The sequence below is a fragment of the Camelus dromedarius genome, chromosome 8 (genome assembly GCF_036321535.1).
Source record: "Camelus dromedarius isolate mCamDro1 chromosome 8, mCamDro1.pat, whole genome shotgun sequence".
NCBI lineage: Eukaryota > Metazoa > Chordata > Mammalia > Artiodactyla > Camelidae > Camelus > Camelus dromedarius.
In genome coordinates this window covers 70,759,518-70,786,975 of record NC_087443.1, presented here as the reverse complement: position 1 = coordinate 70,786,975, position 27,458 = coordinate 70,759,518, and the positions used below count along the sequence as shown (strand labels likewise).

At 48.7% G+C, this 27,458-nt stretch overlaps 2 protein-coding genes across 9 annotated transcripts in view; both read left to right on the top strand.

The window, feature by feature from the left end:
* Window positions 1–16,153, top strand: part of LOC105095098 (heat shock 70 kDa protein 12A) — a 272,860-nt gene extending 256,707 nt beyond the window's left edge. For all 8 annotated transcript variants that reach the window (XM_064488474.1, XM_031461838.2, XM_031461837.2 and 5 more), the window contains 6 exons: window positions 2,019–2,190; window positions 5,809–5,895; window positions 6,485–6,589; window positions 7,330–7,588; window positions 10,386–10,489; window positions 11,963–16,153. In XM_064488474.1, coding sequence (XP_064344544.1) covers window positions 2,019–2,190; window positions 5,809–5,895; window positions 6,485–6,589; window positions 7,330–7,588; window positions 10,386–10,489; window positions 11,963–12,600 — 1,365 coding nt within the window. In that variant the 3' untranslated portion in view covers window positions 12,601–16,153. The remainder of the gene's footprint in view (window positions 1–2,018; window positions 2,191–5,808; window positions 5,896–6,484; window positions 6,590–7,329; window positions 7,589–10,385; window positions 10,490–11,962) is intronic.
* Window positions 16,154–19,052: 2,899 nt separating this feature from the next.
* SPMIP5 (sperm microtubule inner protein 5) lies at window positions 19,053–25,214 on the top strand. The gene is made up of 5 exons (XM_010987209.3): window positions 19,053–19,107; window positions 20,539–20,757; window positions 24,178–24,364; window positions 24,849–24,949; window positions 25,069–25,214. Exons 1-5 carry the CDS (start codon window positions 19,053–19,055, stop codon window positions 25,212–25,214), a joined length of 708 nt encoding a protein of 235 aa, XP_010985511.3.
* Window positions 25,215–27,458: the final 2,244 nt, after the last annotated feature.

Here is a 27,458-nt window from a genome sequence, read left to right as displayed (position 1 = left end):
GTGCTCCTCCTGGCGGTTACTCTGGGTTTCTCCTTCTGGGATCCTGGGGATAAAGGCTCAGAGGTTTCAAGGTGACTGGTGGCACTTCATGTGTGTGATCCCTGTCCTCTTCCATCGGGCACTGTAACCGTCAGCTATCTCTGTGCTGAGGATGTCTCATGGGACCCTGCAAGGAAATGAGGCTCGGGGAAGGGACATCTTGAATCCCTTAGACGGGGAAATCTTGTCACGCATCTGCATCAGTAACCTATTGGCCCATGCAAGTTAAGGGCAGACCTGGCCTCTTCGATCCAGGGCTCAAGGCAGGAAGTAGGCGGGTTCCCAGTGGAGGGTGTAGGCACGTGCACAGTTCCATCTGGTTTTGTAAAGGTCAGTCTTCCAGAAAGGGTTCTGCTGCTTGTGAGGCCTCTGGTTTTGGCAAAGGGGAGACTTCTAGTCACCTGCCAGCTGATGTTAACTCATTAAGACACAATTAAGAGGTTCCTCTGGGGTAAGGTTATTAGGGAGAACTAATGACTGCAGTGTGGGAGGTACCCGTCCAGAGTGCATGCGAAGAGACTATATCTTTAAACTAGTTGAGGAGGGAGAATTCAAGGCACCCAGGAGTTTTGTCAGAGTATGGACGCCTGGGTCCAACCTCCCCGCCACCGCCCAGAACTGGAGTTACTAAGAGCAGGGGAGCTGGGACCCAATTAAAGAGCTGGTCTGCAAGGCTCAAGACCTGGGCCTGGGCTGGCTCTGCCACCTCTGTTGCCCTTGACTCTTGCCCCGGTTTGAGCAGTGGAAGTCCAGTGTGCCAGGAATCCCAGGACAGTTGGTCACTCTACCTCTCTGAGCCTTGGTTTCTTTCTGCATAAAGTGAAGGAGTTGGATGGGAAGACATTTCTAATATTCTAACCTGAACTCCCCTCCTCTTCTTGCCCAGTAATTGACCCTCCTAAGCCCCTTCAGCCCACGACTCCAGGAGGCTTGTCCCCACTGGGCCGTTACACACGAGTGACATTCGGTGGACCTCTGTCTCTGTTGATGAGATGAGTCCACTAAACCTCTTGGGGCCTGGGGAGAACTGGGGGCCTTCTCCAAAGTGGGTGCTGCCTGAGGGCGCATCCTGGGCTCCCTAGGAAACCGCAGCAAAGACAGCAAAAACAACGGTGACGGGAGCAAAGCAAGTTTACATTCTCCATCCGTGCCGGCAACCGAGGAAAGCCGTGAGCTCGGGCAGCTTCAACAAGCAACCAAGACCTCGTGCTCCAGGTCAAGGCCATGAGAGGCCAAGCCAGGCTGTTTCTCTGCGCGCCCTCAGAAGGGTGGTCCCGGGCCTCCTGGCTGGCCCTGCGTAAGGCCTGGAGGGGCTGTGACTGGAACAAGCCAGACATCACGGAGCTGAAGCCTTTCTGCTGTTAAATGAATATAGGCTTTGAGTGAGATAACTTCCAGTGGCCTTTCTACCCACTCCAGGCAATGAGGACTACATGGGGTTCTGGGGGGCTTCCTCCTGGAGCCCTCCTGCAGCTCTGGAGAGAACACAGCCGACTCCTGTACAGCAGAATCAGACGCTTGCATAGCTGAGGTCCAGCCACGGCCCTTGCCTCCTAGGCCACCCAAGACTGGGGTTTGCTATGACTCAGTCAGACCATTTAGTTCTCTGGAACCAGAAACAGACCATCAGCCTCCCATCCTGTGCTGGTTTTCAAAGTTTTGGGTCCTTTGCCTCTTTGTGCTTCTCAGTTCTGGGCCAAGCAGGCCCCAAATGCAAGAGACCCTGAGGCTCGCAGAGCCTGGCGTTTCCCAAGGGTGCTTGTCTGTTTCTTGGCCCACTCTCTGATGTTTGGGTACCTGGCTTGGGGCCCGGTACCCGATCACCCCAAGTTTAGGTGCTGCAGAGACCTGTGGAGGGAATTTGCCAAACAAGCAGAGTGTGAAAGTCCCTTCCTTGGGGGTGTCAGCCTAAGGTGTGGCGTCCTAGGAGTGGTCCCAGCCGAGGAGCCTGCGACCCAGCCTTGCCTTCTGTCTTCCAGGCAGGCCTGGCCTCCCCGGAGAACTCGGAGCAGCTCATCATTGCCCTGGAGCCCGAGGCGGCCTCCATCTACTGCCGGAAGCTGCGGCTGCACCAGATGATTGAGCTGAGCAGCAAGGCGGCCGTCAATGGGTACAGCTCCAGTGACACAGTAGGAGCTGGGTTTGCACAGGGTACCTCCTGCTCTCTCTCTCCCCCTCCCTGCTGTCCCCTCCTGCCCCCTGCATGTTTCTCCGCCGCTGAGTTTTTGAAGGCACTTAATGCTGTCGTGAGAAATCAAGATGCTTCTGCAGGAGGCTGGTATAAGCACCTCTGTGCTCAGCACCCCCTACCTGGCCCCTCCAGGGACCCCCGTAGTCTCAGCAGTGGTTCCCCTACTTTATTACCCACCCAAGTGCCTTAGGGGAGAGCATTTCCCTCCAAGAGCCTGAGGGTGGCCTGGGAGTGGTTCTTGGCCTTGCATTTTACTAGGCTTTTAATCTTTCCTGTCTATTAACTGATTCTTAATCTAATTCCACTTGCTTGTTATTAATTCCTCCATTAAGGCTGTTGATTTATTGCTGACTCACTCATTGGGGTCCTTCGTGTGTGATGAGCTCATTATGTGTCTTAACTAGAAACCTGGCGAGAGCTGAAGCTACAGATGGAAAGGGCTGACTTTTCCCAAAGGGTGGATGCTTGTTTAGCTGTGGGCGGGAACAGAGCCTGGGGAAATCCAGGATGGGGATTTTAAGGGACTTTTTCTTTTTAATGTTTACCTGTATGCAAGTTGGTCACAATCTTGGTCCCCAGCGCTGTTTCCCCTGGTATGCGGGGCTCTGTAGGTCTGCCCAGGGCCATGGAGTCGGGGGGACACCCTAGGTCAGTCAAAGCTACATGAGCGAGCATGGGAGCTGATGGGAGCTGTGGGGGTGGTTCTGTGCACCCCGGCTCTGAGCTCTGTGCCCAGGTGGGGGCCTTGAGGGCAGAAACCCCCCATCACCCAGCGCCTCTCCATCCTGCCCTGGAAGGCCCAGGCCCAGGAAGAGAAGGATGACAGTAGTGAGGACTGTCACTTGTTGGTCCCAAGTCTTCCTTGGTCTGCACCCTGAAGCCTGTCTCTACGCTACCCGGGGCACTGGGGCCCAGGCTCACCCTTCGCAGGCACACATTCCTGCCCAGCCAGGCCTTTCTTCTTCCTCTTTATAGGGTGACTGTGCCCCAGCGGCCACTGGTCTGCATTTTCAACCCAAGATGGAGGTGGCTGTGAATCTCAGCCATGAGAGTGGCAAAAAGTTCACTTGTCACCAGACTGCTGCCTTGGCCTGCCAGGGCTGTGAGTTAGCGCCCTCGATCTGAGTCACCTGGAAGGAACGGGACAGGCTTTCTTCTGAGTTGGAGGGCTTGATCTGCCTTTGTCTCACAAGGCTCGGCCTCACCCCAGCACAGCCAGGCTAGCCTCGCTGCTAACTAAATCAGATGCAGTCACGTTTTAAATACTCAGGATGGATCTCAGTTATTTAAATTTCTTTCTTCATTGTTTTAATTGGAAAAAAGAGAAGTGACTGAGGGCTCTGTATTTCATATGCTGATTCTCTGTTGTTCACAAACATCAGCCCACGTCAGAATTAGCTAACTCTAGGTGGCTCTCCTGAACGCTTCTGAAGTAGGACGTTCCCGCGTGAGGGGGAATCTGCTTTGAATGCTTACCTTCCCCAAGAGCTCAGTTTTCAGGTTCCTCTCCTTTCACATATCCCAGCTACTCCCACACTGCCCAGCGTCTGCGTCCTGTGCTTTGTGGAATTCGCTGTTTCATGTGCTCGGAGGGGTGTCTTTGGTTTTTGAAATCCCCAAATTGTTGGCCACGACCCCTCAGAGGGGGCGGCAAGGCAGGGGTTCTGTCTCAGCCTCACTTTACAGTGAGAACCTCTCTCCCAGGATGGGGTGCTATGTGGGGAGGCCTGGCAGAGCACTTAGTCAGGGGTACCCAGGATGGCACTAATGCCCTGAGACCCCAGGCTGTCCTCTGCCCCCGGATACTCTTCCCAGATGGACGCCAGTGGCACCGGGAGGAGACCGGAGCTCACTCCACCCCCAGCACTGCGGGGTTTGCTGTCGGTTTTACTTCACTCCAAAAGGATTTAATGGGATTAGCAAAGGACACATTTTTCATAATCTTGGGCTTAATTTGACTGAAAAATTGGATAATTTTTTGAGAGCTCAGAACATGTTTTATTAGCCTAACTTGGCCATGTTTTATGAATGCCATTTCGTTAGCCATCCAGATTGTTTCAGAAAGCCACTGCCCACTACGAGGCATGCAGTGTAAGTACATCTGGAGCTGGTGTTGGGAGCAGGAGAGAGGCCTTCAGTTTGGGACTCCCTCCCAGGCACGCAGGAATTCTTTAATCAGGGGCTGACCTCCGCTCTGTAAACCAGAGACCCAGGAGCTGAAGGCTGGCCCCATGTTTGCCATCCCACTTTCCTGAGAAGATGTTTTGCAAACACTGTGCTCCTTGCTGAAGAGGCCGGAGGGTCAAGGGTCCTTAATGGATAACCAGATGGATTTGTAGGACAGTTGAGTCAGCAGCACCCACCCGGGGACTAAAAATTGGTGGAGGGCAAGCAGAGAGCGGATAGAGGGGGAGGAGAGTGTGGACAAAGCCTTTGTCTGTAAAACCTGGACGGCTCTAATCGTTCATTGTAGTGGTCATTTCTTGGGTTCCCGGTCGCATACTTGGTGCTTTGTCTTCATTATCACCTACCGTGTGCCTGGTGTCACACTGGGTGCTGAGGATGAATCAGAGGACTGGTCCGTGCTCTGCCTGTGAGAAACGAAGACCAAGTATTATTGCCCCCATTTTATGGATGAGGAAACTGAGGCTCAGAGGGGTTAAGTGACTTGCCCAAATTCCCACTGCGGCTGTGCTCAGCTGCTTCCCAGATCCTCTCTCACAGCACCTTTCCCATCTCTAAACTTTCGTATTCTGCTTTTTCAGACCTCACTCTAAATTGTTAAATCTCAAAGGCAGAGTGGGGCGGGGGTCTGAGGGTTAATTTAAGGCGGCAAGTCAGTCGTGGGAACTGCAAGGCCTTTAACCTCCCTGACCTGGTTTCCTCATCGGAACATAGGACGATGATTTGTGCCCTACCGGCCTCACTGGGCTGTCAGGAGGACTGCAGGAGATGAAATACCCAAGCGAGACGCCAAAGCCGCTACTAAGTACCCCGAACCACAGCCAGACTGACCCGGGGTGTGCAGGAAAACCTGGCGCCGGGCTCTGCCAGGTTCGGGTGCGCCACCTTGTGGCTGAAGAGCATATTGGCTTCAACAGGGTCTGGAAATGGCTCCGGGCCCGTTTGTCCAGCATCCTGATTAGGAAAACATACCCTACATTCCTTTTATCGGACGAAGTTCCTTGATGTGAAGTTATTTAACCAAGCACACTGCAGGCTGCTTGGCAGACAGCTTCCTTCCTGGGGCAGCAAAGCCAGGGAATTGACCGATTTTATTCCCGTTCCCCTGAAAGTGTCACTGAAGGAAGAGATCTCATCAGGGTGAGCTTTCAGCAGGGCACCGTCCGAAGCTGCCAGGAAGATGAATAGATGAAGGCTGGTGGAAATAGCTACTTGCTCTGGAAGATCTGGCTTTGTCATTCCCTGTGTTGTATTTACGTAATCATTTTGACCAAGTATCACCAAATGTTGTCTTCCTAAACCCCCCCTGCTCTCTTACCTCCACCGACGGCAGGGGGCTGCCCGCTCTTTCATGCTTTCTCATCCGGTGTTATTTTCTCTCTTTTGGTCACTAGCTAAGGAACACATACGACGTAATCGGCAAAGTCGGACCTTTTTGGTGGAGAATGTCATAGGAGAAATCTGGTCCGAGCTGGAGGAAGGTAACGTTCTTGAATGTCCTTTGCCCCTGCTGAATTGTGTGTGTGTGTGTGTGTGTGTGTGTGTGCGCGCACACACGCGCGTGCTGCTGGCAAAAATGCATTCCTTTTGTTCCTTTTGCACTTTTGGAAAATGTTCCAAATCAGTTGGTTTTCAGACCACTCACCGGGGAGAGCTCTTTTCAGAGCTGTAATTTTGCATGTTCTAAAACCATGTAGGCTCTTCAGAAGGAAAATAGGAACTGGAATACACCAGTTCCAGAATAATTCTTGTTTTAAACAGCAGGTCATTTGATGGTGCTATTAACTTGGCACTAACTTGTCTATGTGTACGTGCCAGGTATGCAGCAGCATGAATGCTTTAGACTTAAAAGACTCACTCATCTGGATTTTTCATCACGGTGCTAACCGTCACTTCTGGGCAGACGTTGTCTCATTTTCTTCTGTTGTGAATAACTCCCTAATTAGCAAAACCGTTGTACTAATAAGTGTCGATGGTGCTTAGCTGGGTACACCTAGTCATCACTCGCGAGCTTGTTCCAGGATGTGGTGGACAAGAGGTCTGTGTAAAGGATGGCTGTTTTTGTACCAGGTGACAAGTATGTGGTGGTGGACAGTGGCGGTGGCACCGTAGACCTGACAGTCCATCAGATACGGTTACCCGAGGGACACCTTAAAGAACTGTACAAAGCAACAGGTGAGCCTGAGCGAATGAGAAAAATGGCTGTTTTTCTCATACCTGAACTGTCTTTCTCATTTCAGCTTTCCCTCAGCATTTCCTTCTTTCAGTGCCCTTAGCACATGTGACTCTAGGCAGTAGAGGATTGCATGTGTGAAACCTGAGAGCAAAATGCGGTTAAATATTCTTTAAAACACATCCACCCTAACTTTGGGCTTGGGCATAAAGTGAGCCTGTTTCAGATCCTGGTCAAAGGAGTTTGGTTCTGAAAGTCCTGCAAGGATCTGATTGTCACCTGATTGTCACCTGTGATTTAGCGCTGTGGCTAAGCTTTCTAGGGAGGTCCCAGGACACCTGGTCTTAGATCAAGATCACCAAACGGAAGAACAGGCTCTTCCTCTTGGTGGGGGTGGGGACTGAGTGAGGTCCACTGGTTTTCCAGACCCTGTGGTTGGAAGTGTTCGGTGGGAATACCACGGTGCTCCCAGTTAGCTGAATGCATTGATTTTATTTAAAATGTAATTGATCTCACATTGTTGACGAGTGATTTCTGTAGGAAAAAGCTTCTCCACGTGGAATGAGAAGAACCTAAGGGTTTTAAAGTGTAAGTGAGAACACAGAGCTGAGATCTGTCTGCTGGCTGAGGGGGTCCAAGTTCGTGCTGCTTTGAGCAGAACCCAGCGTGGGCTTTCTCCGACTTTGGGTTCCGTTTCTGACCGTTTTTAACATAGTGGTCTCCCATTTTGTTCTGAACTCAGGTGGACCCTATGGATCCTTAGGAGTAGATTATGAATTTGAAAAGCTTCTGTGTAAAATATTCGGAGAGGATTTTATCGAGCAGTTCAAAATCAAGCGTCCTGCGGCCTGGGTTGACTTAATGATTGCATTTGAGTCTCGCAAAAGGGCGGCGGCCCCAGACCGAACTAACCCGCTGAACATCACCCTGCCCTTCTCCTTCATTGACTACTACAAGAAATTCCGGGGGCACAGCGTGGAGCACGCCTTGAGGAAGAGCAAGTGAGCTGGGGTCAAGTTGGGCTCAGGACATTCTAGGGGGTAGATCGCGTTGATAGGAGGGAAGAAGGGGGTGTGGACTTTGAGCCCCAAGTCTATACACTGGCTGTGTGACCTTGGGCAAGTGACTCGACTTCTCTGTTTCTCGGTTTTTTTCATCTGGAAAATGGGGATGATAATTCCATTTACCCCAAAGGGTTGTGAGGATGAAATCAGTTCATATATGCTTCACACAATGCCTGGGTCCTGGAAAGTATTATCTGTGTGTTAGTTATGTTTATGCACTAAAAAATATAAGCTTTATGAAAGCAAGGAAGTTTGTCTGTTTTGGCCCCTGTTTTATACTCAGTGTCTCCAGCAGACCTGGTGCACGTATAGTAGTGTACTCAGTAAACAGTTGTTAAATGAATCCCCTGGGAGTCTGGGTGTCCTGCACTTGGCTCAGGGCAAGTGTTTGTAGCTCAGCCTGTTGCAAAATGAACATATTTACAAGATGTTTTAAAGCTGTATTTTAAAAATAATAGACAAAAAGCAAGGGTTTCTAAAAATCTTTTTATAGTGGAACATTTCTATTATCTAGCTTCCAGAATTGTCAGTTCCTGGCCAGTCTAAATCCTCCCCCACCTCCCCCAATTATTTTAAAGCAAATCTCAGATTATCACCTAACTCATAAATATGTCAGTATATATCTCTAAAGGAGATACATTTAAATTCATAACCACAATACTATTATCACTTAAAATGAGTAATTCTTTAATATTATTAAACATCCAGTTAACATTAAAATTTTTCCAGTTGTTGCCTAAATCTTTTTTTCAGTTTGCATTAACATCCAAATGATGGCTGAACAGAGCAGTTATCTGATGAGCCTTTTAACTCCTGCTTAACATGTAGGTTCACCCTCCTGGTTTTTCCTGGCAGTCTATTAGAAGACAAAGCTGACTGTTTGTCTCAGAGTTTCCTTCAGCCCAGGTTTGGCTCACTGCATGCCCACACTAACGTGTTCTTCTGTCCCCTGGTATTTTGTACAAATTGGCAGACTGAGCTAGAGATTTAATCCAATTCAGGCTTGAGTCTTTGGCAAATCTACTTCATGGGTGGTAGTATTTCCTATTGCATCCCACAGGGGGCGCAATATTTGCTTGTTTTTTTTCTTTTGTGACGTTAATTGATCACTGCTTAGGTCCATTATTTCAAGGGAGTGGCCTGAGGTTATCTCCTCAGTCGATCACTCCTCCTTCATTTATTAGCTAGACTACTTCCGTAGAGAGAATCTTATCTCTGTATCTCCTTAACAGTTTGGTTGCCCTGAAACACACTTCACATAGGAAAGACAGGACAAATGCTTGGTTCCTTCCTTCCATTAATATCGTGTTTAAAAAAAGTTGATTTCCTAGCCTCCTCCAAAGTAACAAATGATTTTTTTTTCTCTTGTGGGAGCACAAGGGGAGTATTATTAAGAATTAAATATATTTGATGTATTTTAAACCACAGCAGTTAGAGCCTTACTAATGCTCAGATTGTACCATCCTGGCCAGCAGGAGACTCTTCAGGTCGACATTTGTGGTCTTTAACAGTCTTTGCCTCCTGGTATATGAAGATGCTTCTGGCTCCTCTTGGATGTTCCCTACCCCAGACCTGCAGTCGGCCATTTCTCGGAAGCCACATTTAGTGGGAAACCAAGTAGATTTGATTCCATGTCTTCTTATCTTGGAGCAGGGTCCTAGCTGAACTCCCCCTCGGCTGATGCTCTCTCTGCCCCGTTGGTCCCCCACAGAGGCACGTGCTCTGAATTGAATCCCATGTCTTGCCTGCACAGTTTGGGGGCTGCCAGCTCTCCTACTGGGGACACTGGCTGCAGCCAGCCATTAGGTCACCCTACTCCACACCACAGAAAGAAGTCATGGTCTGAGAGACCTGGCAGCATCTAGACTGTGATGCTAGGAGGCAGCTGGTGTGTGCTTTGCTTCAGGGACAGACATGCCCTTTGCTTGGCCCCTTGGAACGTTAGAACAGGCAGGGTACACACTGTAATACACTCCTTTAGCCCCAGAAAGTTTCCAAAGTGTTTTCACAGACCTGGTGTTTAACTTGATCTTCACAACAACCCCTGGGAGGGAGGTAAGGTAAGTGTTATTTTTCTTCTTAATTTCCAGATGAGAAGACCAGGGCTCAGAGAAAATGTAGGCCAACTTGCCCTAAGTCCCACGGCTACTAAGTGGTAGGGGCCAGTTTGGAGCCCAGCATTGCTGACTCCCTGCCCAGGGCTCGTTCTGCTCCTCACCACTGCTTTGGACATGCTGCCCCCTTGATGGGGACAGTGAGGGGCGTCTGGTAGGAATAGGCCTGTCACTGTCATGGGCCAGGTGCCTGCGGAGCTGAAGGAGATGAACCTCGGCTCTGGGTTTGTAGCCTCATGTTCAGTGCAGCAGACACGTTGTATGAACCTTTCACATACGGGAAGCCAATGGCTGTTGGGTTCAGAATGTGTTCATCTATGGGAGAGACATTCTTTTATCTCCCTGTCTTTTGCACTAGACTTTGGCTTCGACTGTCCCAGGAAGGGGAAGGTTGGCCATAGCCCAAAGCAAAGAGAAACAGAAGTTTATGTCTTAGCTTTTGAATTTCTAAGGGTCCAGCTTCTGGTGGTTTAGGGTATTTCTGAGGGTTCTTTGGACTTTCAGCCCCCCTTCTACCCTCTCAGATATGACAACTGTCCTGCCAGGGCCCGTGACTCTGCAGGTTGGCCTGGTATTGTGCGTACACTCACAGTCGTTCTTTCTCTGCCCCGCCCCCGCAGTGTGGATTTTGTGAAGTGGTCCTCGCAGGGGATGCTGAGGATGAGTCCAGACGCCATGAATGCCCTTTTCAAACCGACCATCGACAGCATCATCGAGCATCTCCGTAAGTGATCAGCCGGGGCTTGACCACTCAGTGGGGCACAGCCAAGAATGGGGACTGACTTTTCCAGCGTTACCAACTAGTCTGTGTGAAGTCGGGATGGCAGGGAGTCCAGGGCCCCAGCAGCAGTGGGCAGGGCCTGGGCATGTATGGGGGAGGATGCTGGGCGAAGGCTGTGGCTCCTTCCCCGCAAGTACTGCAAAGCAGCAGAGAGCCTGTCCTCACCTGGGCTTTCCGTTTGACTTCAAGTCAGAGGGCTGGGAGATCTGGAGCAGTTGGATCAGATCATCAAATGACAGGCCTTAGGGAATGGATGGTCTCTGCTTTATCAGAACAAATTAGAAACCATAATATTTGCTGGGGAGGCAGAACTGTCATGTAAAGGTCTCCCAAAGAAAGGTCTCCCAAAGAGGGTAAACAGAATCTGGCTGTGCAGTCAACCTGCTCCCCCAGGGGCCCTCACCCGGGGACACATAACAGACTCACCTGGGACCTCTTTCAGTGCCCAGGCCCTCCATCCACTTCCCACCCCGCACCCACCCAGTGGGATGAGAATTTTATGAAAACCCAAGAACAATATTTCTAATAGCCTGCCTGACTTAGTTAACAGAATTGCAGGTTTGGAGAGGATTAGGGGTATTCATTTACACGTAACAAAGAACTCCTTAAAACGATCACCATCTAGCTGTTAAAATGGGTTTCTGCTTAGCAGTAGCTTTAGTTTGGCTTTTTTTTTTTTTCATTCTTTTTTTATTGAAGTATAGTCAGTTTATAAAGTTGTGACAATTTCTGGTGTACAGCAACAATCTTTCAGTCATACATACACATACTCATTTTCATACTTTTTCATTATCGGTTACTACAAGATATTGAGTTAGTTTCTTGTCCTGTACAGTGGAAACTTGTTTATCTATTTTATATACAGTAGTTAATATCTGCAAATTTCAAACTCCCAAATTATCCCTTCCTACCCCCTTCCCTCCCCTGGTAACCATAAGTTTGTTCTCTATGTCTGTACATCTGTTTCTGTTCTGTAAGTTCATGTGTGTCTTTTTTGTTTTTAAGATTCTGCATATAAGTGATATATGTTTTTTTTTTCTCTTTCTGGCTTACTTCACTCAGAATGACCATCTCCAGGTCCTTCCATGTTGCTGCAAATGGCATTATTTTATTCTTTTTTATGGCTGAGTAGTATTCCATTGTGTAAATATACCACAGCTTCTTTATCCAGTCATCTGTTGATGGACATTTAGGCTGCTTCCATGCTCACAGTAGCTTTGGTTTTTATTCCTGAGCATACCGATGTAGAAACCTCCTTTCTTTAAAAGACAGGCTCTATACTCTGTTGAACCAGTTCAGACTTCAGTCAGTCCTCCAATTGGCCCAAGTGGTTTCGTCCATTCTCCACATTCTGAGGCCACCCAGTCCCCCTTGGCTTTTGGTGACAGGAGGCTGTCCCTCCCTCTTCCCTTTCAGGGGACCTGTTTCAGAAGCCGGAGGTGTCCACGGTCAAGTTCCTCTTCCTGGTGGGCGGCTTCGCGGAGGCGCCCCTCCTGCAGCAGGCGGTGCAGGCTGCCTTTGGCGACAAGTGCCGCATCATCATCCCCCAGGACGTGGGCCTCACCATCCTCAAGGGCGCCGTCCTCTTCGGCCTGGACCCTGCGGTCATCAAGGTGCGCCGGTCCCCGCTCACCTACGGGGTGGGCGTGCTGAACCGCTACGTGGAGGGCAAGCACCCACCCGAGAAGCTGCTGGTGAAGGACGGCACGCGCTGGTGCACCGACGTCTTCGACAAGTTCATCTCTGCCGACCAGTCCGTGGCCCTGGGCGAGCTGGTCAAGCGGAGCTACACCCCGGCCAAGCCCTCCCAGCTGGTCATCGTCATCAACATCTACAGCTCTGAGCTTGACGACGTGAGCTTCATCACCGACCCCGGGGTGAAGAAGTGCGGCACGCTCCGCCTGGACCTCACGGGGACCAGCGGGGCCGCCGTGCCCGCCCGCAGGGAGATCCAGACCCTCATGCAGTTCGGGGACACCGAGATCAAGGCCACGGCCATTGATATAGCCACCTCGAAGAGTGTCAAGGTTGGGATCGACTTCTTAAATTACTAACCGGCCCTCCCCGTCGCCTGCCCCTGTGGACTCAGCTCACCCGCCTCTGCTGACCTCAACCCTGACCGTTCTTCCCCTGCCCTCGACCCTTGCCATCAGCCATCAGAATTTCAGCAGGGAAGATGGGAACAGCCAGGGCTAGAAATAATTAGGGAGTTTTGAGGGCACACCGGAGTCAGAAAAGCTATTGGCATTTAGGATGGAGGCTGGGAAAGAAGCAATCCCAGGATCCCAGGAGAGCGGCTAGTGTTCATAGGTACAGAGTGGTGAAACACCCACCCCACGAGGGAATCAGTACTTTTCCGCAGCAGTGATTGGGCTTGGTCTGAACAGATCTCCCTTGAGTAGAATGCCCTATTGGGATCTTTCTAGATTTGAAATAAGGTCTTTGAGCCAGGAGGAGAGTCTTCTGTCTGAGACTTTTTAGTTTGGATGACAGTCAATATAAAATACCACCCATCTGCAGTTAATTTCTTTTCATCATCGTGTGATTAAAAGTGGTGATTCAGTGGAACTTGGAGCGTTTTTAGCTGGTGGGAGAAGACTGCCTACACGGGGCACTATTTTAGATTCCCATCATTTAAATTCCAAATAGTTTCGGTAAAGAAAGAGTAACTGTAGCCTCAGCTAATCCTCTAGGATTCGTGTGAGTGGGAAAGCTGACATCTCAAGTTTTCAGCAGGTAAAAACTTGCTTCGAGGGAAACGGATACTGAGCTACTGACATACCCCAAATTATATGCTGTGATATCATTCCCCAAATGCCAAACCCTGATTTCTAAATTCATAAGTAATTCTAGTTAACCTTAGTAGGATTCCATGTGAGAAAATGAAGTTGCAGCTTGCCTCATTCACATCACCAAGCCCAGGAGCTGAAACAGCCCCTCCCCTTGACAAGCATACGTATTTTAAATTAACTCCCTCGTCTCTGCTCACCCTCACCTTCCTAAGATTTTTGACCATTTATTTCCACATTTTGGAAAGAATATATTAGAATACATTGGTGATACCTTAGAGAATTGTTCTATGAAATGTTTCATTAAAACCTTCAGTTTTTAAACTAAAATTGAAGATTCTGTCTAAAGGAATTCATAGACTGGTATTTGATGACTTAAGCCAGGTTTTTTTTCAAAGCAGATCTGCGGGATCTGCTGTGTGAGAACTGCCTGGGTGCTTCTTAAAAACAGGTTCCGGGATTCTACCTCTTTTATGAACTGAAGTCAAATCTTGGAGAGGGGGACTAAAATCTGCAGTTATTAGTAAACACCACAGGGGACTGTGGGTCAATGAAAATTGGGAAACTCCTAATTTTACATTTTTTGGAAGCTGAGGCACAGATCAGCGCTTGCAGCCTCCGGTCTAACAGGTTGGGCTCCCTTAGGGAGAGGGTCTACAAATGGAGAGCTGTCATCCCACACCTTGCCCTCTGGTGAGTGGGGCCGGGGCTCCACCTGGCTTGGGGGTGGCACTTTTAACCCTCACAGGAAAGGCCTGCGGAGGAAAAAGACTGGAAGAAAGGCAACCTAAGAAATGGGGCACTTGCAAAGCCAGCCCTCTCCGTCATTCAGGAACCAACTGAGGAAAAAGAATCCAGAGTCTGACTCACAGCCCGTCTGATCTGTTCAAAGCTGTCTTTTCCACCTGCTGGAGTTCATTCCTATTTTAAATCACCAGAGGCACGCATAATGGCTGAGGGGAGGATGAGCCACTAACATCAAATGCAAGTTTGATTCACCACCCCATTATCACAGCTCATTATCATATGCAGATTTTAAATAGCATTTCCAATTTCATTTTCACAACGCTTGCTGCAGAATTCCCTACTAGAATGTGAAACACGAACACACCACAGAACTAGAGAATGCTAGTCACATACCGAGGGGCGGGGTGTCGCATCCAGGCCCAAAGGTGTGTGCGCTAGGGTTCTCCTGCTGCCTGCTCTGCTTCCAAAGCTAAATGTTCTTTCTTTGGTGTTGCCAGCCATACTCTACAAATAAGACTTTTCAATTTAGTTATAAGTAATATAATTTTATGTACATACAATATTAAAAAAATTGTACAGAATCTTTATTTCTACAATGTGCTCTTCTTGTTTAAAAAAAAAGGGAAAATGCTCTTTGGATTTTGTTGATGACATTGCCGCCTTTAATTTTCCACGGTCTCATTTCTTAATCGTGCTTACACATCGTCTATTTGTACTGATGCTAAGCTAAGGACTGTGTAGGTAAGACTGAGCAGTAGACAGAGGTGCCTGGGGTCAGATACTCTGAAGACAGAGACCAGCTGGATCAAAGCTTCATCAGACCTTTCGACACGCACATCCTTCCCAGAGGTTCACAGTTGATATTTAAAGGAGCATAATGACCGATTCTCCTGTCCAGTCTCTGAGAGCTGAACGTTCTGGTTCTGTCAGCAGTGCGGCTGTGCAGAAACACCTGCAAAAACTGTGTGTCCCTGCAGGGTTGCCAACCTCTCCTTGTGGGGCAAAGCAGTCACTCTGAGGGCAAAGTGTGATGTTTTCAGGACACCAGAAAATCAAAGGAAGGAATCTAGCGGTACACAAATCCAGCTTTCCTACTGGATTAAGTGTGAGTGTGAGTAGTACAGTCAAGCCCTTTTTTTGGCTAATGTAAGGCCTTTCCCATCTTGCAGTAAGAATGGCTCCTTGTCTACTATTTCTCTTAAATGAGCTAGTTGAAGTTTGCAGTGTTGGCAAACAGATGATGGAGAGGGGGTGATGATTTTACTGGACTTTCTTCTGGCCCCAGAGACGCAGCCCTAAGAGTCAAACTTCCTAGAGGGAACCCTCAAATCCATCCCTCCTTCCCTTCCCCCTACCCACACAGAAATATTCTAGAATAAAAGCACCGGATAAGTACACTTGGACACATTTTCTAATCTTAGAAAGTTTCTAAAAGGCCTGTTGTCCTGACCCATTACTCAGTTGTCCCTGGCATATTATCTGAGGTTCAAGTTTCTTGGAAGCAGAACTGTCAAAGGATATCCTTTGTAACTGCCCTTTCTGTACACAGCAGGCATTAATAAATGTGAATGACAGACAAGTGACAGACAGACAAGATAGGAAAGAGGAGACATATATGTGTTTTTGCAGACTGATGGCTAAGATGAGTCCAGATTACAGAGCCTTGCCCTACCCCTAGAATGTTATTTAGATCAAGTTTAGCTTTTAGAGCCCAGGTCTGGTTAATTGCCAGGGTGGCAAAGAATCGCATGCACCCATATAAACAGGAGTCAAAATGCAGTATTAGTTGAAGATCGAATTTCACATTGTAGAGATGAAATAGCTGTGATTAAGCTGCATATTTATGCTGGGAAATGGCTTAAGAGGATGACTAGTATTAAAGTTGTTGGCCATCACGTCGCATCTCTCATCTGCTTGGAATATGGAACTATATTCAAAAATATCAGCCACTGGGGTCTTGTTCACTACAAGATAAAATTCAGACTTCACAGAACTTTGCAGCAGGTCACAATTTGATTGTGTCTGCACACTGTCTTCACAGATATCTAATAAAGCAAAATTCTGACTCTCATGTGGCCTAGACTATTTTTTTTTTTTTTGCACTCTGAATTTGTAAATGGAATTATACATGCATCATCACTGACCTCCCCCTTTACCTCATCCCAGATGGAAACTGATTTTCAGGTCCTTTCCTAGGTGTTGCAAGCTTTATTAACTTTCATTCCAACAAGACTGGCTCCTTGGTTCACTGGGAACCAAGCCTCCATCAACGTGATGTCTACGAGCCCCCTTTTCCCCGAAGCTAAAGACAGCAGTCGGTCCTGCTAGAGGGAAGGCAGATGGGCCAGGGTAACCATTGACAACTCCACTGCACTCAAGCGAAGTTCATATAAAAAAGCAGAAAGCTACAGTCTGGCCAAACTGGCTGCTGCATCTAGGGTCTTGGGTTTGTTCCAGGCTCTATGTTGGGGTCACCCTGCAGAGTTGGCTCTAGAAGCTTCTGAATAGTCTGAGGTGGGTCCTAGGACTCTGAGGGTGGTATTAATGTGTTCTTCCTAAATGGCTTTCATCTGAGGATCAGTTCCCAGGGGCAGGCTGGGAGGTGCAGTCAAACAAGAAAACATACTAGAACGTAGGGCCAGCAGGCAGTCTGGCCTCCCTTTCCTTCCCTGGACAGGGAGCGGCTGGAACTAGCCGTCTGTAAAGGCCACTCAGTCCCTTGGTCTGGGTCACGCAGTGGGCGTGGTGGTTTCAGTCCAGTGAGATGAAAGCTCAGCTCCCATAAAATGAGGCCGTTGGGAGGAGTATGGCTCCACTTTCCCCACATCCCCTCCTTTATTTCAGTGCTTTGTCCCCTTCTGCCCGGTTACCTGTGTGGACCATCTGGAAATTTGTCTTTCCTGGTAAGAGACACAAGGCTAGGAGCGCAGGGGTGTGAGATGCTTGAGGGGAGCTGCCACCCACCCAGGCCTCTGCTTCCTTCCCAGGCTGTTCCCGGCCCAGGAAGAAGGTCTGTTCCCACCAATCCTCTCCTCGTCCCAGAGACCTCCTGGCCCCAACCCAGGTCTCCCCAGAGTCAATATCAGAAAAGGCAGCTCTAACCTAGACCTCTTCAGTACCCCTCTCCCCAGTTTCCAGACCCAGAGGGACCACCAGAACGGCTGGGGATACCATGAACAGAGAACAGCTTCAGAGGCCAGATAATTGCTGGGCAAATCCCTAGATTTCACCCCATGGGCCGACCCTGAGTGAGGTGCAGGCAGGAGGAAGTGCCCCACATTCACTGGGGTTCACTGGCCCCCTCTGGCACACGGATCCCGGGCTCCTAGTCAGGTGAGGAGGAGGAGAGGCAGTCTGGGGCTCCGACCCCGCCCCTTCCCCTCCCCCTCCCCCTCCCCCGCGGGCCAAGTGAGCTCACAAAGGCGGGGAGCCTGCGAGGTCCGGTGGAGGGGAGGGGCAGGCAGGAGGTCCCGTGGGTGGGATCCAGGCCACCCAGGTGAGCAACACGGGGTTTAGGGGAGGGAGGGAGGAGATGGGGGGTGGGACGGAGGTGGTGGGGGGTGGGGCGGAGGTGTTGGGGCGTGTCCACGCTTTCTGACCAGCTCCCCTGGCCTCATCCCCTGGAGGCCTCCTCTCCATGCTCTTCTACGCCTCCTCCAGGCAGGCCCCTGGGGCCAGGGCCCACAGCCAGGCTGGGAGCCACAGCCGCCCAGCCAGTACAACCTGTTGCCGTCCCCTCCCCAGCAGCAAACTTTTGGGCAACACAATGTTTGGGCAACACAACTCAGAGTTTAGAGATCTTCCATTCATACCTCCTTGGATGCAAGAACCTTCAAACAAGTGCCTTATTTTACAACCTGTAAAATGGGGACAAATAGAAACTAACCCTTAGGGCGGCTGTGAGGATTTAATAAGAATGCAGTCCCGCCTTCAACCGTATCATAGCAGGTGTTCTTCAAATGTCTGAACCCTTTAAAAAATTCCCATCACTGCTGACTAAACCCTGAATGAGGCCCTCTGCACCACCCCTGAGTCCTCCTGTCCTGGCCGCCAGGGCATCACTTTTGAGAGATGTACTGGCTTGGCAGGGTAGGACTTGGCACATCTACAGATGCCAGATACAAGACCTGGCCCATTTTCGGGATCCTGGAAGGGGTAAGGGGTCTGGCTTGGGAGACAGCATCCACATAAACTAATGCTGTGTGGTTCCCCCGCCCCGCCACCCTCTGCTCACCGATCTCGGACACCATTCCAGCCTTTGGGACTTCTCATCCCTTCCAGCCACACCTTACACTAATTCTTTGTTGTGGGGCTGTCCTGTGTCTTGGATGTTTATCAGCATCCTTGGCCTCCACTCACTAGATGGCAAGCAGCACCCCATCCCCCAGTTGTGACAACCAGAAATATCTCTAGACACTGCCAGATGTCCTGAGGGTGGTGCTGGGGCTGGGGGCAGCAAAAACCACCACTGCAACCTGATTCCACCTGGATGAAGAAAGGCCCTGGGGGTGAGGGTGCATTATCTCGTCCCCTCTGAGGTTCGTGAGCCTGACCTGTTGGGGGTGGGTGACTCCTGGGTCTTGCTCATCTTTGTATTCTTTAGTATTCTATCGTAGTTGGTGGCCGTAGTGTGTGCCTGTTCATAGTAGTTGAATGGATGGATGACAGGTTGGGTGAAAGGGGTCGGGGCCCAGGGGAAGAGAGACACTGGTGGGTGGTGATCTGCACAGCTGTCATCCGGGTTCATGTAAAAGGCGATGCCCCTTGCTGTCAGGCCGCTGGCTCTCTAACGGAAACCAGCTGTGTCTGCTGATTTTGTGAGGATGGCAGAGATTTCTCTCTGTCCCGACCTGCTGGCAAGGTCATTGGACTCCCAGGGCCTGCAGCACACGTTCGGTGAGTTCTAGAGGCAAGGACATCTGATGAGACAGTTTCATTCCCTCTTCTCTTCAATAGCAGAGAGCAAAATCATGAAGTCTTCCAAGACCTTCATGAGACAGCTGCCGGTCACACCAGGCTACAGTGGTAAGTGGTGATGTGCCCTGCAGGAGAACCACAGTCCTGATCGCTGTCCCTCCCTCGGCCCACTGTCCGTGTCTGTCCGGCTGATTGGACCAGTGCAGGCACCTCAGCTTTTAAGACACTTGTTGAAAGCGCTCCATTGCTGAAGATGACTGATAACCGGGTTCTGATCAATGGAGAGACACAACTTAGGCCAAATCTCCCAGGACATGGCCTGGTATGCAGGAAGGGCTTAATTAATGTACGTTATATGCATTTGGACCGGGATAGACATAGTGAATAAGCTGACGCCCTTGGGTAGATCTATTTGGATAAATCTATCAGTTCTACCCGCTACATGGGGTAGTGACAGATTCCCTGTAAGATTTTTGTGAGGATTAAAGGAGCCACATAGATAACTTATTTTAAATATCTTGGCCCTTAGCAAGACTCAGTAAAGGTAGCCTGTATTCCTATGCGTGTGTGAATATACACACTCAAATGAAATCTATGCAGATCAAAGTAGACCCTAATGGAGAAGAAACCACTGTGGCAGGGCCCCTGGGTTTTCACGGTCTCCTCTATAATATTAGCAAGTCTTTTGATTGCCTGAGGGTTGAGGAGACTGGATTGTGGTTGAAAGACTTTCAACTCTGCCAAGACCAGTCTCAGACTGGATTCTTCCAGAAGAGGCTTCTTCCAGGTTCAGGGGGTGGGGTTGCTGCTTTCAACCCTGGGGCCAGGTTTTCTTACCTGGGGACAAGGGCCTTCCCTTGTTGGGCTTCAATAGTGAGACTTCTTTATTTATTTGCAGTTTAAAACCAAATTCTTAGCCAGTTTTTCCTCCTTTGCTCTTTTAAAAATGGTCTTATTGTGACAATATTGTAGCACTTAGGATTCAGCATGCAGTTTAAATAAATAGTTGTGTTTTACTCATACTAATTGTAATGATTATCTGTGATTTTGTGGGAAATGGTGAAAAATTGTGCTGGGGTGGATCTCACAGATAATGAATTTACCTTTGCGTGTAATAGGTCTCTGCTTTTAATAAGCCCGCGATTTCCAGATGGCCCGACAAGAAAGATCCCAAATTGCATTTGGGAAGCGTCAAGGAAAATAAGCTTTCTCTCTAAAAAGATGAATAATTTCAGTTACTCCTCAGACTATCATTTTGGCCCATTAAATGCTCTCCCTGCTTGCTGTTCGGACTGACATCGGGGGCTTTGCTATCAAAGAATATTCTCTCCCCAGCTCCAAGGTCTTTTTTTTTTTTTTTTTGTGGCCTTGGGGGGTCCCAGCAGCTGTGGAAACAACGGCACAGCTTGTATTAAAGGCCTTTGGGAAAATGCAGGGTTGTTGGCCAAGGAAGAAATGGCAAGGGGTGGGTGAGATTCTGGGGCATTGGGGCAGGTTCTGAATCCCTCACTGAAGGTGGTGATGTCCTGTCTCTTGCAGGCTTCGTGCCCTACCTTAGCTGCCAGGGAACCTCCGGTGAGGATGACATGTCGCCCTGTCTGAAAATCTTCCAGGAGAACACACAGCGATATAAAGACCAGCTGGAGGAATTTCGCTGCTCGGTGGCCACTGCCCGGAAACTGAAGCCCGTCTGCTCGGAGGAGACGGTCCTGCGCGCGCTGCACCAGTACCACCGGCAGTACCACCCCCTGAGTCTGGGTACTGACCCCCGGAAACCAGCCTCCCTTCGCCCCTGGGACCAAGCCCAGGGCCTGACAGATTTGCTGAGCTGCCACTGAGAGAGAGCACAGGGTCCAGCCCACTTCTAAACCCCACAGGCGTCAGTGCAAATTGGAATTTTTGTTCTCTTTTCTTATGGTTTGATGCCTAGAGAAGGTCCTTGAACATTTGTTGTAAAGCTGGTTTGGTGGTGCTGAAGTCTTTTAGCTTTTGTTTACCTGTGAAGCTTTTGATTTCTCCATCAAGTCTGAACGAAAGCCTTGCTGGACAGAGTATTCTTGGTTGTAAGTTTTCCCCTTTCATCACTTTAAATATATTGTGCCACTCCCTTCTGTAGAGTTTCTGCTGAAAAATCAGCTGATAACCTTATGGGAGTTCCCTTGTATATTACTTGTTGCTTTTCTCTTGCTAATTTTAATATTTTCTCCTTATCCTTGATTTTTGTCAGTTTGATTTCTATGTGTCTTGGTGTGTTCCTCTGGGTAGATCCTGTGTGGTACTACTCTCTGTGCTTCCTGAACTTGGGTGACTGTTTTCCTTCCCAAGTTTGGGAAGTTTTCAGTGATTATCTTTCCAAAACTTTTCTCAGGTCCTTTCTCTCTCTCGTTTCTTTCTGGGACCCCTATAATGCAAATATAAGTGCACTTCATTTTGTCCCAGAGTTCTCTTAAACTATCCTCATTTCTTTTTATTCTTTTTTCTTTTTTCTGTTCTTCAGTAGTGATTTCCACTAATCTGTCTTCTAGCTCACTGATCCGTTCTTCTGCCTCATTTAGTCTATTCTTTGTTCCTTCTAGTGTGTTATTCATTTCAGTGATTTTATTCTTCAACTCTGTTTGGGTAGTCTTTATATTTTCCAACTCCTTGCTAACAACTTCGCTTTGTGCATCTATACTCCTCTTGAGTTCTCTGAACATCTTGGCCATCATTACTTTAAACTCTTTCTCAGATAAATTACCTATCTCCTCATCGCTTATTTCTTCTTCTGGGATTTTACCTTGTGCCGTGGCCTGGGAGATATTCCTTGGCCGCCTCATATCGTCTATCTTTCTACATGTTTGTGAATTCCTTCCACAGGCTTTGGGATTGTTGTTTTCTTATTTCTAGTATCTGCCCCTGGTGGATGAGTCTGGACTAGAGGTTTATGCAGGTTTCCTGGCAGGGGGAGCCAGTGCCTGCCCACTGCTGGGTGAAGCTTGGTCCTGGACCTCTGGTGGGTAGGACTGTGTCTAGAGGCCTTTGTGACTTAGGAAGTGTGCTGATGGGTGGGGCTGTGTTCCCAACCTGTAGGTCGTTTGGCCTGAGGCTTCCCTACAGACTGTTGGGAGGGGCTAGGTCTTGGTGCTAATGATCCAATTAAGATACCAGCCTCCAGGAAAACTCATGAAGATTAACACTCCTAGAATATCCACCACGAGCTTTTATGTCCCCTGAGTGAGCCGCAGCTGTCCCCCAAGCCCCCAGAAGACCCTCCAAATCCAGCAAGCAGGCCTGGCCCAGCTTCCTATGAAATCACGGCCTCTGCCCTTGGACCTGGCGCACGCGAGTGTGCGCTTCCCAAGCGAATGGAGTCTCCGTTTCCCCCAGTCCCATGGGGCTCCTGGCACCAAGCCCCCCTGGCCTTCAAAACCAGATGTCCTGGGGTCTCCTTCTCCTCCCAATGCTGGGACCCGAGCCGGGGAGCCTGACATGGGGCTTAGAGCTCTCACTCCCATGGGAGGGCCTCTGAGACTTAACTAATCTTCAGCTTGTGGGTATCGGGGGTACAGGGCCCAAATATATCACAAGCACGCCGCTCCTACCTTCCTGCTGTGGTTCCCTCTTTATGCTTCCAGTTGCAGAGGATCTTTTCGCTAGGTTCCAGTCTTTTTTTCAATGGTTGTTTAGCAGTCAGTTGTGGTTTCGTTGTAGTCGCAAGGAGAGGCAAGCTCGTGGCCCTGCCACTCCACCATCTTGACCGGAAATGGAAAGGCTTTGCTTCTTAAAGGGAGAAAGAATCATTTCCAGGGGGAGAGGGAGACAGGTGGGGAGGAGAGTGCAGGGTCCTAAAGCCCCTGGGCAATCATCACACAGGTTCCGTTATCAGCTGTTTTCTCAGTAGGTCCTGCCTTTTAGTTGCTTTCTCTGTGCCAGCACTGTTATTTCATTCCAGCCATGAGGTTGATACTGTTATTCCCACTTTAGAGTTGGAGGCAGTGAGGCTTTGAGAGGTAGTGTCCCTTGTCTAAGAGAGCTCCTCCAGCTGCTAGCTGGGTGGGAAGGGGTTTTGCAGGGAACAACAACCACAGTAACACTGACAAAAACAACTGATGATAAGATTATATCAGGTTCATAATCACAACAATGATTTGTCCTAGACCGTCTTTAAGATCTAAAGGCCTATAGGAAAAGGAATGGACTGATTGCCGTTATTATTATTACTGTAACTGGGGACTTTTCAAGAACACAGGCTAACTCACATGTTTCTCGTGCTTTAGAAGTTTCCAAGCCATTACAAGGAACATCTGCCTAAGAGTTTTGGATTTAGCCCAGCTCTGTGACTGTTTGCTGTGTGACCTAGTGTGGGTTGCTTCACCTCTCTGAGCTACAGTTCCTTCATCCAGCACAGGGAAGGATGGACTAGGCACTCCTTTGCGTGCCTTCTAGCTCTGAGGTTCTGGGACTCAGTAGCCCGTTTCAATTCTCACAGCAGCTGGAGGAGGCAGATGGGGCAGTAATCTTTTATCTTACAAATATGAAGTTGTTGGTCAGCCAGCCAGCACCGAGTCTGCTGTGCTTTTTCCTGACCTGCATGCTTCTCTTTTTTTTGCAGGGGAGGGAGAATTAGGTATTTATTTATTTATTTTAATGGAGGTACTGATGCAGGTACTGGGGATTGAACCCAGGACATTGTGCATGCTAAGCACGCGCTCTACCACTGAGCTACGTCCTCCCCCCGCCCCACACGCTTTTCTTGATTACCTTATTTAAACTGTCAAAGAGCAATGTCTGAAGCTTTTTTATTAATCTGAGAAGAAAGCAGGATCTGTTTAAGAGCAAGAACTTGGGACTCAGACCGACGCGGGTTTGAATCCTGGCCCTACCACTTCCTTGCTGTGTGACCTTGGCCAAGTCTCTCTTTACCTCTCTAAGGTTTCCGTATCCTCCTCCATAAAGTGTGGGTAATAACGGCACCACCTTCTTGCGCTTTGTGAGAGAATGAAACGAGAGCGTGTGTAAAGCCCGATCTGGGTTCTGGGCACACAGAATCGACCAACCAGTGGCCGCGGGCCCTGTTGCATCCAGAGACCTAGGGATTTACCCAGGGCTCGTTGCTGGGGTGCCCGCTAACTTGGGAGCACTGCCCCACTCACTGTGTGGCTTCCCGAAGCCCTCAGGAAGCGTGGCATCTTTTTACAGAATGCAAATACATAAAGAAACCGCTGCAGGAGCCCCCGATCCCTGGCTGGGCGGGCTACCTGCCGAGAGCCAGGGTCACTGAATTAGGCTGTGCCACCCGGTACACCGTCATGGCCAGAAACTGCTACAGGGACTTCCTGAACCTCGTGGAGCAGGCCAAGAGAGCGCACCTGAAACCGTATGAAGAGTAAGTCCTGCTTGGGTTGTAACCACAGGTAGCAACCGGGGGCAGAGCAGATCTTAGGTCAGGGGTTTCCAGAAGCCCCCAGCCCAGCACTGGGGCCTATTTTTGTGTCTGATTGTTTTACAGAAGGGGCTGTGTTTGTAATTGTATGACCTTCCCAGTAAGTAGCCACCCTCCGCTCCCCACCAGTGCCTAGCAATCTCCAAAAGGCCTGCTTCTGGTCTTTGCTGGTTTGTAGGGAGAGGATGGGAGAGAAAACCAATAGGGCCCCCTGTCCTGGCAGCAAGGTAAGGCTCAAGGATGCGGAAGAAAAAGTCTCTTGTGGCCTCAGTTTTCCCTTCTGTAAAATGGAGATTATAATCCTTACCTTTAGCATAAATGGTAAAGATTAGAAATAAACATACCGTGCTCATAGGGAACTGTATAGACTATATTTATTTTTATTATTAATAAAAAAATAACTCTATGATTTTTGTTCCTACTTTAGAATATATGGAGTCAAGTCCACACCACCTTCTCCTCTTCCTTCTCCCCCAGTTTTGCAGCATGAAGGGCTGCTGCCCAAACATCCAGATTTCTCTCTTCCAGGTAAAGGAGCCCTTTCTTTCCTTCCTACTGTTTTTAAAGAGGAGATGGAATGTTTGCAGTAGCCTCTCTGCTTTGCTGGGCCACCTGCCTGTAACTTGTAGAGCTGATTTCTCTTCCAGGTGCCAGCTGTCCTACCCTTGCAAGAGCCCTGATGGATGACCCCAGACCTCCAGCGACATGTGACTGTACCCAGAGGCCAAGTGTGTCTTGCCATGGGAAGATTTATCTAGAGCCACTGTCCTCAGCAAAGTACACAGAAGGGTAGAAGTGGAGAGCCTCACAAGGAGAGGCGAATATTAAATGAAACTCAGAAGCTTACCATTCTCTCTTGAGAGTCAGCCCCTCACACATTCACCGATGGGCAGTAGGGAAAACCCCTAAGAATCCTTTTTACTGCTGCCTGCACCCTGGCTGGTTGGCAATAGCGCGTCATTCATGATAAAGACCTTTTATTGTCATGTGAAAATAAAGAAGCAACACTTCCTAGCATGCCAAAGGTTTCTGTGGATTGTTTTCCAGGTTATGTCGACCTTGAGAAGGGCCAGGGTGGGGCACGTCTCTTCCTGACCCCGAGATGCACCTGGATCAGGCTCTCCCTGAAGTCCTTGCTCAGCCCTCTAACCAGCCGGTCCCCATCAGCTACCTTGGGTCCCAGCATGGCAGTCTCAAGCACTGGCACAGAATTGTGCCCACCTCAGCCCTGGTGTTTCCGAATCCCAGTCTCCAGGAGAGCCCAGCTGGCAGACACCAGCTGTACTAGTTTCCCAGAGCTGTGGTAATGGTACCACGGACTGGGTGGTATAAGACAACAGAAATTTGTCGTCTCGTGGTTCTGGAGGCTACAAGTCCATATTCAAGGTGTTAGCAGGGCCCTGCTCCCTCTGAAGCCTCAGGGGAGAAGTACTCCCTGCCTCCTCCCCAGCTCCCTCCTGGTGGTTTGCTGTCAATCTTTGGCGATCTTTGGTGCATAACGCCAATCTCTGTCTTTGTCATCACATGGCGTCCCTCTGTGTCTGTGTCTTCACATGGCTGTCTTCTAATCAGGACACCAGTCACACTGGATTAGGGCTCACCCTTCTTCAGAATGACCTGGTCTTAACCAATTACACCTGCAACAGCCCTATTTCCAAATCAGTCACCTTCTCAGGTACTGGAGATTAGGATTTCAACATACCCTTTGGGCGGGGGAGGACGCAATTCAACCCATAACGCTGGCTCACATTTCATCACCCGCAGGCACTCGCTCTGACCTCACTCTGCAGCCGCTGGTATGAAGGGGACATCAAAAGCAGCTCCTGGGGCAATGAGGCCCTTGACATCAAAAGACGCAAAACTGCAGGGCCAAAAGATGCAACAAGTCCCTGCTTGGGAGTTTTTCCCAAGGTAGGAATTTTCACCTGGGCTCCCTGGATCCCCAGGTTTCCATGAGTAGAAATCAGGAGTCAAACCTTTGACTCTGATGAGAAAAAAAAGAACGCGGATGAGAAAACGTTAAGTCTTTATTTTCACTGACCTCCACGTGAGCTATATTATTTCCTTCATTTATGAACGTAGGCGGCAAACCACAGACGTACCTGTCACCTTTGGCCAGTAAAAATCCTAGGTCTTTTCATATCATATGACTTTCATTTTGCAAAAGCTTGAAATAATGTCGATCACTACTTTATAATTATAATCGTTATTAGAGTTACTGTATCTACTCTAACGTACTGTTCAACATCTGTATAAGCAAAAGCTTATATGGCTATTTCACAAATCTATGTGAATATTATTTAATTTTAATATTTTGATAGTATTTCAATATACATAGATCCCTTTGTAATCTCATACATTATATTTTACACATTTAAAAACATTGTTCTAAGAAGAGATTCACAGGTTTCGCCAGACAGCCAGAGGGTCCCTGGAAGAGAAATGGAAAGGAGCCCTGGTCCTGAGAAATAACCAAGGGTGTGTGTAAAGGGTTATTGTCATAGAAAACAACAACCCAAACCCAGTGGGACTGGGGATTACAGTGCATCCCATTATTAAAAAATAATGTGATAGAAGAAAGCTATAGTGGAAAAGTATTTGTGATACAGCACATGAAAAAAGCAGGACATAAGACAATATAATAACACCAAATCCATGTACACACACACACTAACACACACTCACTCACACACACACACTATAATCCTGTTTTTTTGTTTAAAAATAAGGGAGGAGGAGTAAAGGAAGCTAGTCCATCACACAGTGGTTATTCGGATGATGGTGTTATTGGTCCTTTTGTATCTTCTTGTGTTTTTTCCTTTTCTTTTTTTAACAGCTAACATGCATTGTTTCCATAATCAGGAAAAAAGTATTTTTTCCTTATTTGAATTAATTAAATCCTTATTTGGATTGATTAAAAGATATTTTAATCTTTTAGAGATTGCATGTTTAAAGAAAAAAAAATCCACAGCTCAATAGAATTTAGTTGCATTTTCATCCAAGGGCTGGGACCAAGCTCAGTGAATAGTTGGGATTT

Bases quoted from the DNA above. Each gene is read 5' to 3' on its own strand.
- SPMIP5 (XM_010987209.3), top strand. From the start codon at position 19,053: ATGAAGTCTTCCAAGACCTTCATGAGACAGCTGCCGGTCACACCAGGC. The intron at 20,758-24,177 runs GTACTGACCCCC...ATCTTTTTACAG, and splicing joins GTACCACCCCCTGAGTCTGG to AATGCAAATACATAAAGAAA. The intron at 24,365-24,848 runs GTAAGTCCTGCT...TTCCTACTTTAG, and splicing joins CACCTGAAACCGTATGAAGA to AATATATGGAGTCAAGTCCA.